The sequence below is a fragment of the Struthio camelus genome, chromosome 1 (assembly GCF_040807025.1).
Source record: "Struthio camelus isolate bStrCam1 chromosome 1, bStrCam1.hap1, whole genome shotgun sequence".
NCBI lineage: Eukaryota > Metazoa > Chordata > Aves > Struthioniformes > Struthionidae > Struthio > Struthio camelus.
In genome coordinates, this window is record NC_090942.1 from 25,661,750 (window position 1) to 25,678,945 (window position 17,196).

Genomic DNA, 17,196 nt, shown 5'->3' on the forward strand with positions numbered 1-17,196 from the left:
AAGGACTGCATAAACAAAAATATATTTATTCATCTTTACATGCTAAGCTATTGAGTTAGAAAAATGTTTTGTTCTACAAATGGGGAACTTGAGTTCAAAACAGAATATATTTTAAGTCTGATACTCTACCTCCAGAAGCAGGCTTCCATCAGAAAAAAAAAGGGGGGGAGGGGCAGAGGAAGAGAGGGAAAGTTCAGGATCTAGTTATGAAAGAAGAGAATATTTGAAAGAAAAGGAAGACAAATATAAGGAGAATGTAATCTATGAACAGATATCTCTGAACATATAAAAATAGTCAAAATTTAAATCTCTCTTAAGAAGAAATCAAATAGTGAGTAGTTGCAGGCTGCTCTACAAGCTCCAACTTCTCCCTAGTTTTAGTTAGATCTTGCTATTGCAATGTGGAATGTGAACAAAGTCTTCCTCAGATTCTTTAGTCCTAATCACTTCTCCTAATTGCAGAGATGATATTTCAAATTCTTATGGTTTATGGCAACGTCCTTAAATTTGCTAATAGAAACTGAGAACAGCAACTGCATCTGCCTGTAGAATCGCACTAAGGTATAGTTTTCCCAGAATGCAGCCTTCCTTTCTCCAACAGAAAAGGCCTTCCTCACCAGCAAATCAAGCAGATAACTCTGATTTTGTCTGGTTTCTTGTACATTATCATAATTGTCATGATTTATAACCACAAGATCCAATTTTTAATTGCTATATGCCAGCTTTAGCAGGTGAAATCAATCATAAAGACCAGGTTTAAGGCTTAATCTTCAGCTGAAAATTAGCAATAAAATACATAAAAAATCATATATAATTTCTGACTTTTTGTAAGAAATAACATCTAATGTTTCATGTACCATGCTAAAGACAGTTCTACAGAAAAATGTTTGTAAGGAGCAATGTGATTGAATGTATATAAATTATTTGAGCCAGTGTATAGTTGGCACATGCAGGAAAACCTTCTGAACAGGAATTTGTTGGAGAGAAACAAGGCTGTGATGCAGCCGGGACAGGTCTCTGCTTGGCCCAAGCACTGCGTGCGTGCGGAGGAGGCCCGGAGCTGCGTAGGCGCGTGGAGGTGCGCTGCCCGCCCCGTGCCCGCGGTGCCTGGAGGAGCGGCCGTGCTGGACTCAGCACGAGAGCAGTGATCCTAGACGCCGCTGGGGTGGCGATGCCATAGATGCCTCCCACAGTTAATCTGCAGCGTGCCCTGCCGTATAATTAGCACCTGTGGCTATTCATATTTCTTGCATGGTGCTTTCAGTGGCGGGGGGAAGGCTGTGTACTCTCCAGAGCAGGACGTAATGCCAGGGTAGAGGGTACATAAGGAATGTTAGGCTGGTGCTGGGAATTTGTACGAGATGTTGTGCCGCTATAGGGAGTCTGTAGGGGACTCCATGGAATTGCAGGGGACGTTGTGCTGGTGGGGGGCGCCGGTAGGGACTGTTCGGTCAGTATGCAGCGTTTTAGGGGACGTTATTCCAGCGTGGGGAGTTTTAGAGGGTATTTGCCAGTGTGGGGAGTTTTAGTGGACATTAAACCCACGCCGGGAGTTGACAGGGGACGTTGGGCCAATGCGAGGACTCAATAGGGGACGTTGTGCTGGCGGTGGGGAGTATTAGGGGACACTACGCCGGCGTGGGGAGTCGGTAGGGCGTGTTGCGCCAGCGTGGGAAGTTTTAGGGGACGTTACGACAGCGCGGGGAGTTTTATAGGGGAAGTTATACTGTGCAGGGAGCCTGCAAGGCCTGGCGGGGCTTGCGCGCGGCTCCCCGCAGAGCCCCGCAGGCCCGGCGCGGCCACCGCCCCCCCGCCGCTGCTCCCCACCACCCGCCCGCCGCCGGCTGCCTGCGCCGCGCCCACCGTGACGCCACGGCCAGGGCACGCCCCCATTGGCCGGCGGCGAAGGGTGTAGCCCGAGGGCGGCTGGTGGTTGGCTGCCGCCTCCGGCGCCGGCCGTACGGGGGGGCGTCGGCCGCAGGCGGCAGCCGAGCCGAGCCGAGCCGAGCCGAGCCGAGCCGAGCCGAGCCGAGCCGAGCCGAACCGAACTGAACTGGGCCGAGCCCCCCGCGCAGCCCCGCTGAGGTAGGTGCGGCGGCACCGGCTGTCGCGGGGAGGCGGCGGTGCCCCTCCCCCAGCAGCGCCCCCCTGTGGGGAGCCAGCGCGGCCCGGTGACCCCCCCCCTTCCCAGCTCTCCTGCCCCCCCGCTTCGGCCAGGCCCGGCGGCTCCCCGCGCCCCCGCCGCGCCGAGTCCGGTCCGGTCCGGTCCGGCCGCGCCTGCCCCGTCCGTCTGCCTCCTTGGGCCCCTCTCGCTTTCCGTGAGGATCGTTGCGTCTCGGTGTCGGCCTTCCTCATGGGAGGCAGGCAGCGACACTGTCATACCAGGTGCAGGAGGGGCAGGGAGGCGACAGTGCACTTACGGTGCCCCACAGTTTATTTTGTATAAGTTTTAAGTAGTAATTGCTTTTCTTCTTTGCTTCTGCTGCTTTTCTCCTTTTTCTTGCTTTTCTTCCTTGTCAGTGCGCTAGTAAAACTGCCAAAACTTCCCTGCCGTGGAGACAGGATCATGCTAAAATCACATGCTGTAATCAAATACAGTGCTGTTATTATGTTGCCCCTGGTATATTGCTCAATGATATTTTATCTTGCTAAAACTCAGAGTCATAGCCACGGTGCAGGCGATGGTCGGTCACTGCTGTTCGGCTCCCCAGCCAGGTGCGCCTGGTGGTCTGGCTGCGCTGGGGCTTTGGGGGTGCTTGCTTAGGGCACTGGTTTGCACGGGGGTGGAGGGGGCAGTAAGGCTCTCCACGACTTTGCTGTTGGAGAAAGCGTGATTTCGTGCCGAATTTAATTTAACTGTTTTTTTGTAATAGACTAAGTATCAAGTGTTCCGTCCTGTTCCAGAACTTGGCAGTGGTTTAAGGGGGGGAAAAACGTATTGCATAGTCTTCTTGTAAAAGTGGGCCTGCAGCAGACCGCCGTGAATTGGCTTTGGTAGAGGGCGCCCTGAGGAGCACGAGAGAGGACTGAGGGATTTACGAGGTCTGTCCATCCGTGGGCTTTGAGTTCTGCAGTTACTTTCACTTTTACGATGGGATATCAGTATCTCACTGGCTAAGCCTAAGCATACACAGGGAGGCATGCGTATTAACTTTTGGCCTGTCCGAGGTCACACAAATGTTTGCTTACGGTGCTGATTTCCCTTGTAGGATGTGGAGTGCCTGTTGTGCACTAACTGCGAGGCAGCTCGCTCTCCTTTGAAAGCAGCATTTTTCTTCTTGTAGGTCTTGTCTGTATGAGGGAATTTAGTTCACAACAGGCTTGGGTGTGAGATGTACAGTACACTGGCTTTTCAATACAACCTACTGTCATAGTCATGCTTCAATACAGGGTAACAGTGACACTGCATAACATGACTTTCTTTACTTTCAAAAGCAGTGGACATGCTCTTTGTGGGTCCTTTTAACATACTGCAGAGTAGTATTGTAAAATAACTCCAGCTTCGGTGCCGTAGCTTCTGCTGGTGGGCAAGTTTAGAGGAGGTAGGAGCGCTCACACTGAGAGCTACTGTAGAGGGCTGTGTGAATCTGTTCATGCCTTCCTTAGCATACTAGTTTTCTTGTTTAAGCAAGGCTGGAATTAAACAGGACCTCTTGAATCCTAGGTGTGTAGATATTTTATAAGACTGAGGCATGAGGACAAACAAGATTTGCCAAATGATAGCAAAGATTCAAGTAAGTATTTCTAACAGTTAGAATTGTTTTGGAACAAAATTCACATCTTTAAAGACTTTATCTTTAACATCCTCATCTTTTAATGCTACAAACATCTGGAGTCCCTAGGCTTCCAGGTGTTTGTTGCTGGACATGTGGAGAACCTTTGCCATTTCCATAAAACCTGAGCAATGTGGCAGATATGCTTCACTAGGGGTGAAGAGGAGGCGAGAGAAAATAAAGGGATAGTTCTCTGCAATGCAAATCTCTCCTAAGGAAGCTTTTCTACTTTTTGTAAAACTATATCAGGAAGAAAACCTTTCACTCCTGGCCACATGTACCCTGACTACTAAGCAACAGAGTTATGGTCCTTTAATGTTCACAGTTTGTATATGAATTAGTTGTATAAACATACTTAGCATCTCTCTTACACACTGGGCTTTCTCTTTTAATAAACTGCTTGCATTATAGCCGGTGTTCTACTCTCCTTCTTTCTATGCATTTATCACTGCCTTCTTACTGTTCTTGGTGCAAGCTTTGTTAAGTCCTTGGCCGTTGCATGTTTGTACTGTCAGATCAATTCAGTTGGTATCGTTAAGTTTCCAGTATTCTTTGTAAGCTGTGTCATTAAAAACTTGGTACCTTGAACACAATAAAAGCCTTCCTTTACAGAAGTATAAGCAACTTGTTTCTCTGAAGTCACCCCACCAAAGTGAGACGTAACAAAGTACGTGCCAGCTTAGTGTCAGTTAAAATTTTCTATTGAAACATTTTATGTTTAGGAATGAAAGTAAACTAATGTCTCACAAAAGTAGGCTATAACTAAAGTACTTAGTAGCTGATTTGTGTTTTACAGCAGATGGTAAAGGAGACCAAAACTTTTGTACAAACTATTTTTGAAATGTATATATATATAAATATATATATATTATATATATATATATTTTTTTTTAATATATATATATATTTTACTGCTTTGTCTTTGCTGCCATCAGGCTTTACCATGCTCCGAGCCTTTAGTCGCACAAATGGTAGGTCTGTGGTCCATTACTGTAAGTGTTGGCATCGTCGTAAGTCTGTGCTGGCAATCAGGAGAGAAGATGTTAACGCGTGGGAGAGAAGAGCGCCTCTAGCACCAAAGCATGTTAAAGAATTGACGCAAATGGGATACAAAGTCTTGGTGCAACCCTCAAACCGGAGAGCCATACATGAAAAGGTAAGGTCCCATTTTGAGTTAGAAAAGCAAATCCGTAGGTTAATTATTAACTATAGCAGGGGAAAAATAATATTTTACAGGATATAAATAACAAAGAAAACTTCTTATTACTGTCCTTGTTAAATGAGGAATCATTTTGTTTTAGTGCAGGGAAAAAGAAGTAGTTTGTTAGCTCTTTAGTGTAATGTTGGCACGCTGATAGGTTTTTGGAGTAGTAGTTGATTTCTCTTCCTTTTGTCTGTGGGTGAGGAGGTTCTAGGTGTTCTTGGAGTAGAGACTTGGGAATTTCTCATTTAACACGGGTATTTTTGTCTTCTCTTTGTATGAAGGCAACACTAAAAAAAGCGTATAAAAAGAGAGAGATTAAGAGGAAGGATGAACCTTCCATTTGTGAATTCCGTCCCTGTTTGAACAATGATTTCTTCCAAAGGCTTTTGCAGACTAAATGAAAATGCAGTGAGGTAATTAGTTGCTTAGTTTTTGAGTCTTAATGTCTTTCTATGTAAAATGAGGAGAGGTTTTTTTTTTTTTCCTTAATGCTTTGAGCTGCAGGACTGAAAGCTCATACAGTTCCAGTAATACTCTGCTGTAAGGTGTCTGAGCCAACAGATAAAATTTCAAACATAAGTAGGGAATTATTAGTGATCAGTTGCACATATCACCCTTTAATTAAGGTGCAGTGTTGGTTTTCAACAAAGCATGGACCTTATTAGATATGCTACTGCCTTATTGAAAGCTGGTATTTGGATATATTTTTGAGTTTAGGGAGAGTAAAAATAAATTCTGACACTGAAAAACATTTTTTAGGAAGTTGCTCTTCAACTTGGATGTAGTCTTCCATAGTTTTATAATAACATAACTTCATCAGGATTCAGTTTAGTCTGACAGATTTCTGTAAACTTATTCACAAGTATTTCAGCATTTTACAGAGAAGTGTTCACTATTGCAATACTTAAGATACTTTAAATGCAGCAAAATATTCTTTTTATAGCCTGTGAATTTAAGATGAATGATTTTACTAATATATAGCTACACCCTGGCCTCGTGTAGTAGAGCATTAACATGGAAATTCAGTTTGAGATTTGATACCCCTTTTAATAAAGACCTTTATGAACGCATCGCATGTAGGAACTTGTTTCTGCTTTGTATGCTGTTTTAGTTACTTTTGTGTTGAGATCTTAACATGAAAAAAACCCCAGAAAAATTTACCTTGATTTTTCTCTTTTATAGGATTATGTCAAAGCAGGTGGCATTATTCAGGAAGATATTTCTGAGGCTTCTCTGATTGTGGGGGTGAAGAGACCTCCAGAGGATAAATTAATCCCTAAAAAGAACTATGCCTTCTTCTCTCACACTATTAAAGCCCAAGAGGCAAACATGTCCCTGTTGGATGAGATTCTACGACAGGTAAATGCTGTTGTAATGAAGACCACTTGCTGTTAGCATCGGGTGGAAACTGAACTTAATACTGAAGTGTAGTAGAAAGCACCCTATCTAGTGTAGTTGCTTTCAACATGCATATCTGCAGATAACTAGTGAGGACTGTTCTCAGTATTCTTTCCTGGAACAGTGTATGTCTTTCTCACGAGTGGATCTTGTGCTTGCCATGCTAATGTATTTAAATGCATAAGACAGGTAAGTTGTAAGTGTGGCTTGCTCAAGAGAAGTTCGTGCTGTGTGAGCACAAAGGCTTATGAGATAGTTGTCAAGCCAGAGTGTGATTCGGTCATTATGTAAGATGAAGGCAGCCAATTCACTCAGAAGCAAGGGACCTCTTGACAGAGGATGTGAATGGGTAGGCAGCTGGGGTGCTTTGCGCCAGGAGCGTACATGCAGTGCACAGTCTCTTTAAAACACAAATTCAATGCCACCTGTACATATTTTTTTATTATTTTAAAATCTTATCACAAATTATTTGCCCTCGTTGTTCATGTGCATGGGCTTGTACCACAAAGCGTGGTGAAGGTATATGAAAAGGTAGTTCCTGGACAAGCAATCTGCCGCTGACTCTGTGCATTCACTGAAAATTTTAATACTCAATTTGCTGTGTATTTTCAGGAAATTCGACTGATTGACTATGAGAAAATGGTTGATCATAAAGGAATGCGAGTTGTGGCCTTTGGAAAGTGGGCTGGTGTAGCAGGTATAGTGCATAAAGTGAAGGCAACATGCAACTTCATGTAATACTTCTGGTTATGTATGTTTCCTGAAAGTGGAGGCTTGCAAGGCATTTTTAACTGCTGAGTTGCTTTTAAAGGCTTTTTTCTTTATATTTTTTGCTGCTTACTTTTTGATGAGAGCGTACGTCAAATAGCTCTGTGGATTCTCTACCAATCTGCTATTTTATGTTGTTTTGAAATCCTATCTGTTTGCTCAACCTAATCTGAGGCAGACTAAATGCCATGAAGCTGACTGAATAGGCTTTTGAAAGAAATCGCTGCTGCCAGTCCTGCAGGTTTGAACAATACCTGTTTGTCACTTTGTTACCTATTTACACTGATTTTTGTGAAGCATGGTTCTCATTCCTTTCTGCTGAACTTCCACTCTGTTTCTTCAGAAATATCTTTTTATCAGCTGCTTCTTTGGAATCTGTACATCTTGGTGATGTGAAAGCATCTGACAAAAGGATATTTGAACATTAAACAGTGCTGAAATGCATAATGTAGGCCAAAAAAGGCTTAAGATCTTGGCCTGTAGATTATGTAGATTTCCTTTTCTCTTTCCCTGGGTTTATGTTAATTTTCTTTACAAGCAAAATGTTAATAATGAAACACAGGCGAAAATATAAAGGTTGATTTATACATCTGTCAGTTTCTGCAGTTTCTAACTGTGCATGTTCATAATTAATATGGGTTTGTGTGTGTGTGTGTGTGTGTGTGGTTTGTTTGTTTGTTTGTTTTAAACAATAGGAATGATCAACATCCTACATGGACTGGGATTACGATTTCTAGCCTTGGGACACCACACTCCACTCATGGTAAGAGCATTTGCATATATATTTTTCTTTAACAAAATGATGTTTGAATATCTGGTAATGATCACTATTTGTATAATTAAAGTATACTACCTGATGTTTCTGTGCCTTTGATTGCAGCACATTGGGATGGCACATAACTACAGGAACAGCAGTCAGGCTGTACAGGCTGTGCGGGACGCTGGGTATGAAATTTCACTGGGATTGATGCCGAAGTCTGTTGGGCCCTTAACGTTTGTGTTTACAGGCACTGGTAATGTTTCCAAGGTAAGAATCTATCGCCACATTGAAATGCTTTTTTATTTGTAATAGAACTTTTACCAGTAGCTTGGCATTTCATAGACATCACATTAAATGGGCTAAGATGAGTTAATTTTGTTTGCTTGGATTTCAATTTTTCCTTTGTCAGTAGGAATTTCTTACATACCCTAAATTAGAGCCTTTTAACATGAGATCATGCCTGTCATGGCTGACAACACCAACTTCTTACCACAAAGAAATGGGTTAAGTCTTACTCCTCCTCTTCTCTTTCTCACCTTCATGATATTCGTCTGACTCTCTCCTTTGTGTTGACTTTGGGCTCACCAGGTAAGTTGAATCAGCTCATTAACATATAGAGAAAGAATTACCTTTTCTAACACTTACTGAGTATGTTTTCAGCTGTTTTTATAGCATTGGCTAGGCTCACAAATGACAGTGTTTGGAGCCATTTTATAGAACCTAGGGGAAAAGAGTCCCTGGCTAATTTTGGCAACAAAGCTCTGTTTCGTAGGCTCCAGCTACAGCGTGAAATCATTGCCTATGCAAATAGGAGTGCCTACTGAACGAAAGGGCGGCTTGCCTGAAAGACCTGTCAATAGTCTATGTCAATATATCTCTTTGGGAAACTCATCTTGACGCTCTTTGCCTTTAGAGCAGCCTGATTGGTGAGCAGTGGCCTCAGGTGTGTTCTCTAAAGAGAAACTGCTCCTCGGAATGGCAACAAAACCATCTGTTGTGGCTGAGTTGCCTCCCAGCTCTGCCATTCGAAATACAAAATAGACATTGGATTGTGAGTCAGGCATACTGCAGTAAGGGAGAATGATATGGATTCCTTGATACTTCAGTACAGAACCCTGGCAGCTTTGTTTGGTTGAGTGGGGGCATGTGTGAATAAGTATGCATGTCTCTGAAGACGTTCTCTGGCAGGACTGTCAAGTTGTACTTGTCATTTTTGTATCAGTTTTCACACACCAAATGAACAGTATAACACTGCCTTTAAATTATCTGCTCATTCTGAATCCTAATTCTGGTCTGCAGGGTGCCCAAGAAATGTTTAATGCCCTCCCATGTGAGTTTGTGGAACCACATGAGTTAAAGGAAGTTTCCAAATCTGGAGGTAATGCTGTGGCAATAAATGTGATAAAAACATTGGAGCTCTCTTTATCCAAGTACTGTTCTGTAACAGCTAATTATTATTATTATTTTTTACCTCAGACCTCAGAAAAGTCTATGGGACAGTGTTAAGTCGTCACCATCATCTTGTAAGGAAGCGTGATGGAATGTATGATCCAGTAGACTATGAAAAACATCCAGAGCTTTATACTTCTCGTTTTAACACTGATGTGAGCATCGCTTCGGTTCTTTTATGAAAGGTTTTCCACAGACTGGTGGTAGTTACTACTCTTTTGCATACCGTTTGATTGAGAGGGCATTCATTTTTAAACACTGGATCAGGTGCCTTTGACTTCTCAAAGTGCTAGATGAGGCATCAGGCATCCATAACTTTCTTTGCAGATTGCACCCTACACAACTTGTTTAATTAACGGCATATACTGGGAACAACATACTCCTCGCTTGTTAAGTCGACAGGATGCTCAGAAGCTGCTGGTGCCAGTTAAATCTGCTACTGTTGCAACGGAGGGCTGTCCCGAGTTACCACACAAGTAAGGCAGCTCAGTTCACTAGTAACAATTCTGCAGCATCATGATTAAGCTGTAATGCTACGCACTTTTATCACAGTATCTAGCAAATGACTGCATTTCTTACATTGTTCCTCTTACGTGTTTTAAAATGCCCCGTTGATTCTGCTTTTCTTCTTGTGTGCTTTGCTATCTTGTTTTCATGGTCTGGAGTTTCCGCATCACATTTACAATCATCACCATACAAATGATTGACTAATTGACAGATATTGGCTGTTTTCTGCGAAGGTAGTTCTCCCAAAGATCCTTGTGCAGAGTACAGTATTAAAACTGCGTACTGAACCTGGAAAGTGTACCTACTGCACCATTCTTGCTTGAACTTTCTGTGCATCAGTAGTTTGTTAAATAAAGTACTTTCTACTATGTCATTTGGCTTGTACAAGTTCCATAACTGTTCCCTACCACCTCTGACTTCTGCAGCAGGTTTAGCTGGAATGCTTCCCAGTCTGAAATAGCTTTAAAGATGGAATGTGTGATGCAAGTCCAGGGTTAGATTCCTTTTGGAATGGGTAGGGGCGCATGCTTTTTCTAACAGCCTTGTGTGATAGTTTTCTGAGAGATAGACCTGGGGATGGCTTTTGGGAGAAAATAGCAAGATATCCTTGTGAGGAAGCAGGTCTTTGTCCGTCTGCCAACTGTCTATACCTTTCTTTCTCTCACTTCTCCCAGAGCTATTTGCCTAATAAATGAAGAATTTAAGTGTTAGCAGTGAGCGGAGCCAGAGGCTGTGAATCAGGCTGGTGAATGCTCCACCTGTGCCAGCTGTCAGTGAGCTCCAAGGAGGCAGATACCTCTTTCTGTTTTCATTTATGATGATGAAATTTTCCTAGCAGGGGATTGCATAGTGACAGCTCATGGGAATTGACAGATGAGTAATGAAAGGGAGCTCTTGGTAGCACATGCTATACAGAATTTGGAAGGAGGTCTCTGACTAGCCAGCCCCACAAATGCATACATAGCTGGAGAAGAGAGGCAGGTTTTTCGGGAAAACTTATGTGGGTGGAGATGAGCTGCATGTATACTTCAGATGTAATAATGGTAATAACATGTGGTTTGTTATAGTTTGAAAGGTTTGGGATAGGCTGCAGAGTTGGGGATATGTGTATGATGTGTGTGTGTGAGAGAGCTGGGAGCAGTTGCTACAAAAAAAGAAAAAAGGGACCTCATTGGAAAGATTGGAGAGCTGGCTCGGAAGTTAAGGGTGCTTTGTGTTACACAGGGCTCCACTCCTTTGTCCACTCCTCCCAGTCACCGTATCAACTGATCTGGATGAATGTGCTCTTCACTATCTAATTTCAGTGAGGTCAGTCAGGAGTGCAAGAGAGGTCGCAAAACAGGCAGTTTGACTTCTTACTGTATTGGATGGGAGGATCCTGGCTAAAGCTCAGTGGTAGATGAAGTGAATAAATTAGTCTGCTTGGTGGTTCAGGCTGTGTGGGGAGAATTGTCAAATGTGTGCCTGAATTAGAAGTACATGCCTGTGTCTGCCCTTAGCTGCAGCACTGATTATGGCTCTTTCCTTCAAGAACCATTTCTGTTTTACGTTAGTCAGTTAGTCATTAGCTTAAACCAAGGGAGGCAGTCGTCTGTCATTTCGTACAAAAGCCTCAATTCACAGAACATTAAATCAGACTCCTTTTGCGTTCATCCTTCTGATCTCATCGTTCTTGCTTTCTTGACCACAGAGAAGCATAAATTCAGTGAAAGGGGAGCAGGTCTCTACCCAGAATATCCTGTAATCTATTTCAGGAATTCTCCTGGGGAGACCTGAAATACAGATTTGACTCTATCTAGGCATGCAACTCAAAGTTAGTAATCCTCTTTACATAGTAAAGAAAAAAAGAATTACTAAAAGAAAATTGTGGCCATGTTAGTATAGGCATGTTCTGAGGCAGGTTGAGAGGGTATCCTAAAGGATTTGGAGTAATGCCAATGGATCTTGACAAAGATTTAACATGGAATAGGGAGGTGAATAAGTTAAAATGCCGCTAATGGACAGTAGTTACTGGACATGGTTTGAGGTTTTTTTGTATACTTGTTTCACAGTTTTGTATTTGAGGGCCTCAACTTCAACTAACCTCTCTTGTAAACCCAGTGAGCGTGCATCATAGTGATAGCTCCTGATATCTTATAACTAGATGATCTCTGTAGATCCACTTTTTCTAATACTGTACTCAATTTCTGTGTGTATAATGTTAAATAAGAGCACCAGGTGATGATCCTGGCTGGTATATGCATTACTTAGGGCCAACTTTCCATAAAGCAGAGCAGCTATGTCCTTTCTGCGTGGTTTTTAGCCTTGCTTCATTTATCAACCTCACTGGTGATACTATGTCCAAAGACATTGGTATATGTCTTTCCATTTTAAACACCTGAAAAGTGCAAGAATCATGCTGCGGTGCTCAAGAGAGGTGTGCTTTTAGCACGAAGTTGAGGGTATGTGTGTATTGTGATGTAAGATGTGATGTGAGGGTGTGTGGCAGGGAGGCAAGGGTACGGAGTCTTTGGAGACAAAGTTGGAGGTCTATGAAGGCAGCTAAACCTGTTGTAGTCTCATCCATGCTTCTATTTGGGAGCAGTCATTGGAATAAGCTGTCCACACAACTGTGCCCATGCTCTGAGAGAGCTGTTGGTGTGGTCAAAGACAAAGCTGAGTCTTGTGCTAATAGTGAGTTAGTGAGAAGATCAGGTAGCCAGTGCTTGCTCTCTGGTCTTCTTTTATCCAGCCATTTAAGCATTACCAAGTGAGACCATTTGCAGGAGTTGTGGGTTGTAGCTTTTGTTACCAGGACAAAACTGTTGCTTTGATTGGCTTTGACATTTAGGAAAAAATGATGGAAAAGTGAATGATCTGTGATCTTTGAGAAGTTATGGATGACATTTGGGTCCTGTTGGTGTGAAGTACTGGCTGACTACAATAGGGCCAGGTTTCCATTCCATTTCTGAAGGTTTTTATTTGTGTTGGGCTGACTCTTAAATTGATTAAGGTGAATGAAACTACAATTCTGATGGATCTTTTCGAGTTTGTTTCCTGTTGACCTGTGACCTCTTATATCTATGTTTGTTTGTAGTTTGGATAGTACTCTACTCATTTTTTCTTTTTTTTTTTTAATTACTTTAGACTTTTGGCAATATGTGACATTTCAGCAGACACTGGAGGATCTATAGAATTTATGACGGAGTGTACAACAATTGACAGTCCATTTTGTATGTATGATGCTGACCAGCATATTATTCATGACAGGTGGGAGAGCCTTTAATTTGTACTGCTTTCCTCTGTATTTTTTACATTGAAGCATTATACTGAAAATCATGCATTTAAAACACTTATGGAAGGTGATTACCTTTCACGGATCAAGGAGAAGCGATTTAGAGCCCTCTTCTTTCTTTCAGTGTTGAAGGCTCTGGGATTCTGATGTGTTCCATTGACAACCTGCCAGCGCAGCTTCCGATAGAAGCAACAGAGTATTTTGGCGATATGCTTTTCCCATACATTGAAGAGATGGTAAGATCTTATGTATCCAACAAGAAGGTAAAACACTTAGACTTTGTTCTGATTGTTGTTGTTTTTCTGGTCTCCTGCATACATTTAAAATGAATCTGCTGTAGAACATAACTGACTCTGTGTTATTAAAAAACAACAAAAAAAGCTTTTTAAGTATTGAGGAAATACTTTGAAAAAGCAACATATGAATGTGAGACATAAGTGACCTGGATGTTTGAGACCTATGTCAAGAACATTTTCTGTAGGCTTCTCTGTAGACAGGGAATCACACTCTGGCAGGTAGTCTGTTGTTCTTGGACCACGCAGTAGGTGTCTAAATCTGAGGGCTTTTTGGGCACTCAACAGCCACAGTTAGACTGCTGTTTGAGTTCCGGTAATTTGTAATACTCAAATGATACCGATAAGAGCCAGTAGAATTTCAGCTCTACAAGATATTGGCATTTTGCATGCATTTAAACGTTGCTTAAAATCTTGATATTTTACTTGCTGTGAAAAAAGTACGGGGAGTAAAATGACCTGATTTGAAATAATGTATTTCCATAGCTTTTATCAGAAGGCTCAGAACCTCTTGAAAGCCAGAATTACTCATCTGTTGTTCGAGATGTAAGTTCTGCAATTTGGCTGTCTGTTTGTCTTCCTCTACTTTAAAAATATACAGGCACCAAAAAAAAATTGTTTCGTGTATTTCTAGGCAGTGATTGCATCCAATGGCTCACTGACAGCTAAGTATGAATATATCCAGAAATTGAGGGAGACCAGGTAACGTATATCTTTCATACGTTTTTTTGGTTCAGGGTTTTAAATAAGCTTGTCTGCATTCTGTCTTCCCTTTTGCATTTATCTGTGCTTGTGTTTTGGTGGAATGTTGCTGTTTTGCACTGTGTCTGAATGTCTCCTAGCTTGATGATTTCGTACTTTCTCCATACAGTCTAGGTCGTTAGCGTATATTGTTAGTAAGTCATACTGAAGTTGAGAAACTGATCGTTTTCCTCTTCCTTATTTTAACAAGATTGTTTTACTAGAGGTAGAAAATAACCACATGCCAGTAGTCTTCTACTCTTTTTGACTCCTTCTAAATGCATATAGCATACAGTCCTTTGAGAGGAATGGCTGAAAGGAGAAGGCTCTCTAGTATGTCTTGAAACCAGTTTCTTCTAGTATGGCTCAAGTGCTGGGAAGGTTTTACTCTACTGATGTGTTTCATTGTTCTGTGACTGATGTATTCAGAAACCTCTGTGAGAACCTCTAGCTTTTCATTATACTCCTGCTGTAGCTACAGCTTTAGCTACTGCTTCTTCCTGATCTTGTCTCAGTATTTATCTCCCAGTGGTAGTGTGAAAGATGTAGCATTAAGCTGAGTTAAGCTAACAAAAATATAAATAACCTGGATATACTTTCCCTTTCCCCTCCCTCCCTGTTATTAACAAACTCCTATAGTTTACCTATGGTTATTGTAGAAGAATGTTAATTTTTGCAATGAATGGATACCTGTGGTTTCATGTTCTTGGTTAATGCCAGCTGCTACACGTCATGTGAAGTTGAAATTAGTCTGACCACAAGCACTGTGTGCACTAGTGGATCCTAAAAGCATAGTGTGTTGACTCTTGCATGCCAAATTTCTTCAATTTCCTTGGGGAACGTAACCTTGGCAAATCTTTGGTTATGAACTGCAGCATGATGAGTTATAGGTGCTTTTTTCCATAGAAAGAAACATGCTATTTGGCTTTCAAAGACTATAGTTCACAGTTATTTTTGCCTAGTGCTGTTTGGCAGCCCACCTCAAGAGGCTGACTCAGTAACAAATGTTCTTATTCTCTGCACAGCATTGTGATCTGTTTTTTTGACTCTCCCCCTAACCACTTGCATGATCTTGTGTGAACTGCCCTGAGAATCTGGAGACTTTCTTCCTGCAGGGTTTTCTGTGGGTAGATTTTTTGATATTTCTGCAGACCTGTGTGTTGCATGTGATGTTTAGTTGTTTATTAGTGTTGCTCACTTAGCTGTAGAAAAAGCAAGACCTGCTAACACTACCTTCCCTTTACTTAGCAAAGTTTAGAAATAACGCAGATAAAAGCAGGGAGCTTACTGCTTAAAGGTGTGATGGTTTAGCTAGAGATAGGCTCTTATTTAGAGCCTGTAGGAATGATGTAGCTTGTGTTACTGCTTTAACAAACTATCACACTGTGTCTGGTTTAGTAGCTGAGGGCTCTATTTAGACTAAATGCGTATACTCTGTGAATATCCAGGAACGTTTCAGACACAGCATTGCCAGGTTATATGAGCTGTTCTGTCTGAGTGCCACCAGAAATAAGGAGTAGTTTGCTTACTGAACTTTTCCCCATCTTTTCACTTTCACTGGCTGCCTGTTCCTCTTCCACAGCTGGAATGACATATACCATTAACAGTGTTGTTGTTCAGAAACGGACCTAACTGAATTATTTGAAATTATAAAGCGGGTGGGCAATGGTCTAAAATATTCCTCTCCAGGACTATGTAGATTCTGTTCCCACTCTCAATGGGTCATTTGACATCTCCTGTTTTGCGTGTCTTGGAGCAGAAATGCTCTGTTTGATCCAAATGTGCTCCAGATCTGGACACTGGAAAAAAAGTAAGGGTAGTAAGAAGTTTGACTGCAAAATCCAGCTTTCTTTTCTGTAGGAGGTCTTCCCTTTGTCAACACTGTTGCTCCAAGGACCTGCATACCACAGCTGCTTCCTATAAGTAAGGGGAAGAGAGAAGTTCTTTCTCTTCCCTGGCCCAAGAGGGCTGCAGTTGTGGAGAAGGATTTTCTATTAGACTTGGTAGGAGGACTGTTGGAGGGAGGTCCTTGGGTTTGTCGCATGAAAGGATATGATGTGTTTAGGAGGCCTTCTGTGAATGGATTAAGTCAACAATTTAACATTAAAAAAAAAACCCTCTAAAATTATGAAACTTGTATGAAGATCAAAATGTCCAGTAACCTATAATAATAATTTAGGTAGAAGGGTGATAAATTGGTAAATCCTATTCAAATCCTATTCAGATTTTAAGGAACTCACAGGAAATACCTTTTTTTTAAAAAAAATTTTAATTAAACCTGAAAGTCAAGGAAGGGAGGATGGAAAATCTTTAATTTTTTAGATTAATTCAAACTTCACAAGCACTCAGACACAGTTAATAGGCTGGCATGTGCTTCAGACAGATGGTATAGATGTATTTGGTATTGATTTAACTCGGGTCCACTCAGGGCAGTATTTCAACACTGTTGTTTGAGGTGTTGTTTTCTAAACATCCCCACGTACTTCATGCCACGCTTTAGGTCTCTAGCAGGCAGCCACATCATCTTTTGTTATTTCAGATATTTTTTAACTGAAAAAACACAACCAAAAATTTATGGTTGCCATATAGAGCCCCCAAAGTGTCAAAGCCAAACAGTTTTTAGTACAGATATGGTTAGTCTCCTTCCAAGGACACCAGACATGAGCTTGTCAGCTCAGACCAGAGTTCTCTCTATGCAGTGCAGTATATGCCTATGTAAACTCTCAGTGGGTAAAAGGGAAATAAAGGAACTTACTTACACATTTCTGAAACTTTCCATAGGTCTATACCTTCAGAGGTCCTAAGTATTTATTGAAATTAGTTCTCAGGATAGGGGGTGGGGAAAATATCAAAACCTAAACTCCATTAATTATGTTGAACAGTAAGGCAATAAATAGCTTCCTTTGCTTCAATAATAAAAAGAACTGCTTTAACAAACATATTTGTATTTACTAAATACTTTTATTTGCATAGTGAAGAAAATACTTTAAACAGTATTACAATCCGAGTTTCACAACTTGATGCAAATT

General features: G+C 41.7%; 1 protein-coding gene across 2 annotated transcripts in view; it reads left to right on the forward strand.

Moving 5' to 3' along the window:
- Window positions 1-1,898: 1,898 nt before the first annotated feature.
- The window catches only part of AASS (aminoadipate-semialdehyde synthase), a 33,546-nt gene continuing 18,248 nt past the window's right edge, over window positions 1,899-17,196 (forward strand). The window contains exons 1-13 of one of the 2 annotated variants that reach the window (XM_068932193.1): window positions 1,899-2,085; window positions 4,709-4,929; window positions 6,160-6,336; window positions 6,988-7,072; window positions 7,839-7,906; window positions 8,024-8,170; window positions 9,203-9,281; window positions 9,380-9,507; window positions 9,680-9,828; window positions 12,986-13,108; window positions 13,258-13,369; window positions 13,913-13,972; window positions 14,061-14,128. In XM_068932193.1, the coding sequence (XP_068788294.1) occupies window positions 4,717-4,929; window positions 6,160-6,336; window positions 6,988-7,072; window positions 7,839-7,906; window positions 8,024-8,170; window positions 9,203-9,281; window positions 9,380-9,507; window positions 9,680-9,828; window positions 12,986-13,108; window positions 13,258-13,369; window positions 13,913-13,972; window positions 14,061-14,128 (1,409 nt within the window). In that variant the 5' untranslated portion in view covers window positions 1,899-2,085; window positions 4,709-4,716. Of the gene's footprint in view, window positions 2,386-4,708; window positions 4,930-6,159; window positions 6,337-6,987; window positions 7,073-7,838; window positions 7,907-8,023; window positions 8,171-9,202; window positions 9,282-9,379; window positions 9,508-9,679; window positions 9,829-12,985; window positions 13,109-13,257; window positions 13,370-13,912; window positions 13,973-14,060; window positions 14,129-17,196 lie in introns of both variants that reach the window. The other variant, XM_009687332.2, reaches the window with a different exon arrangement.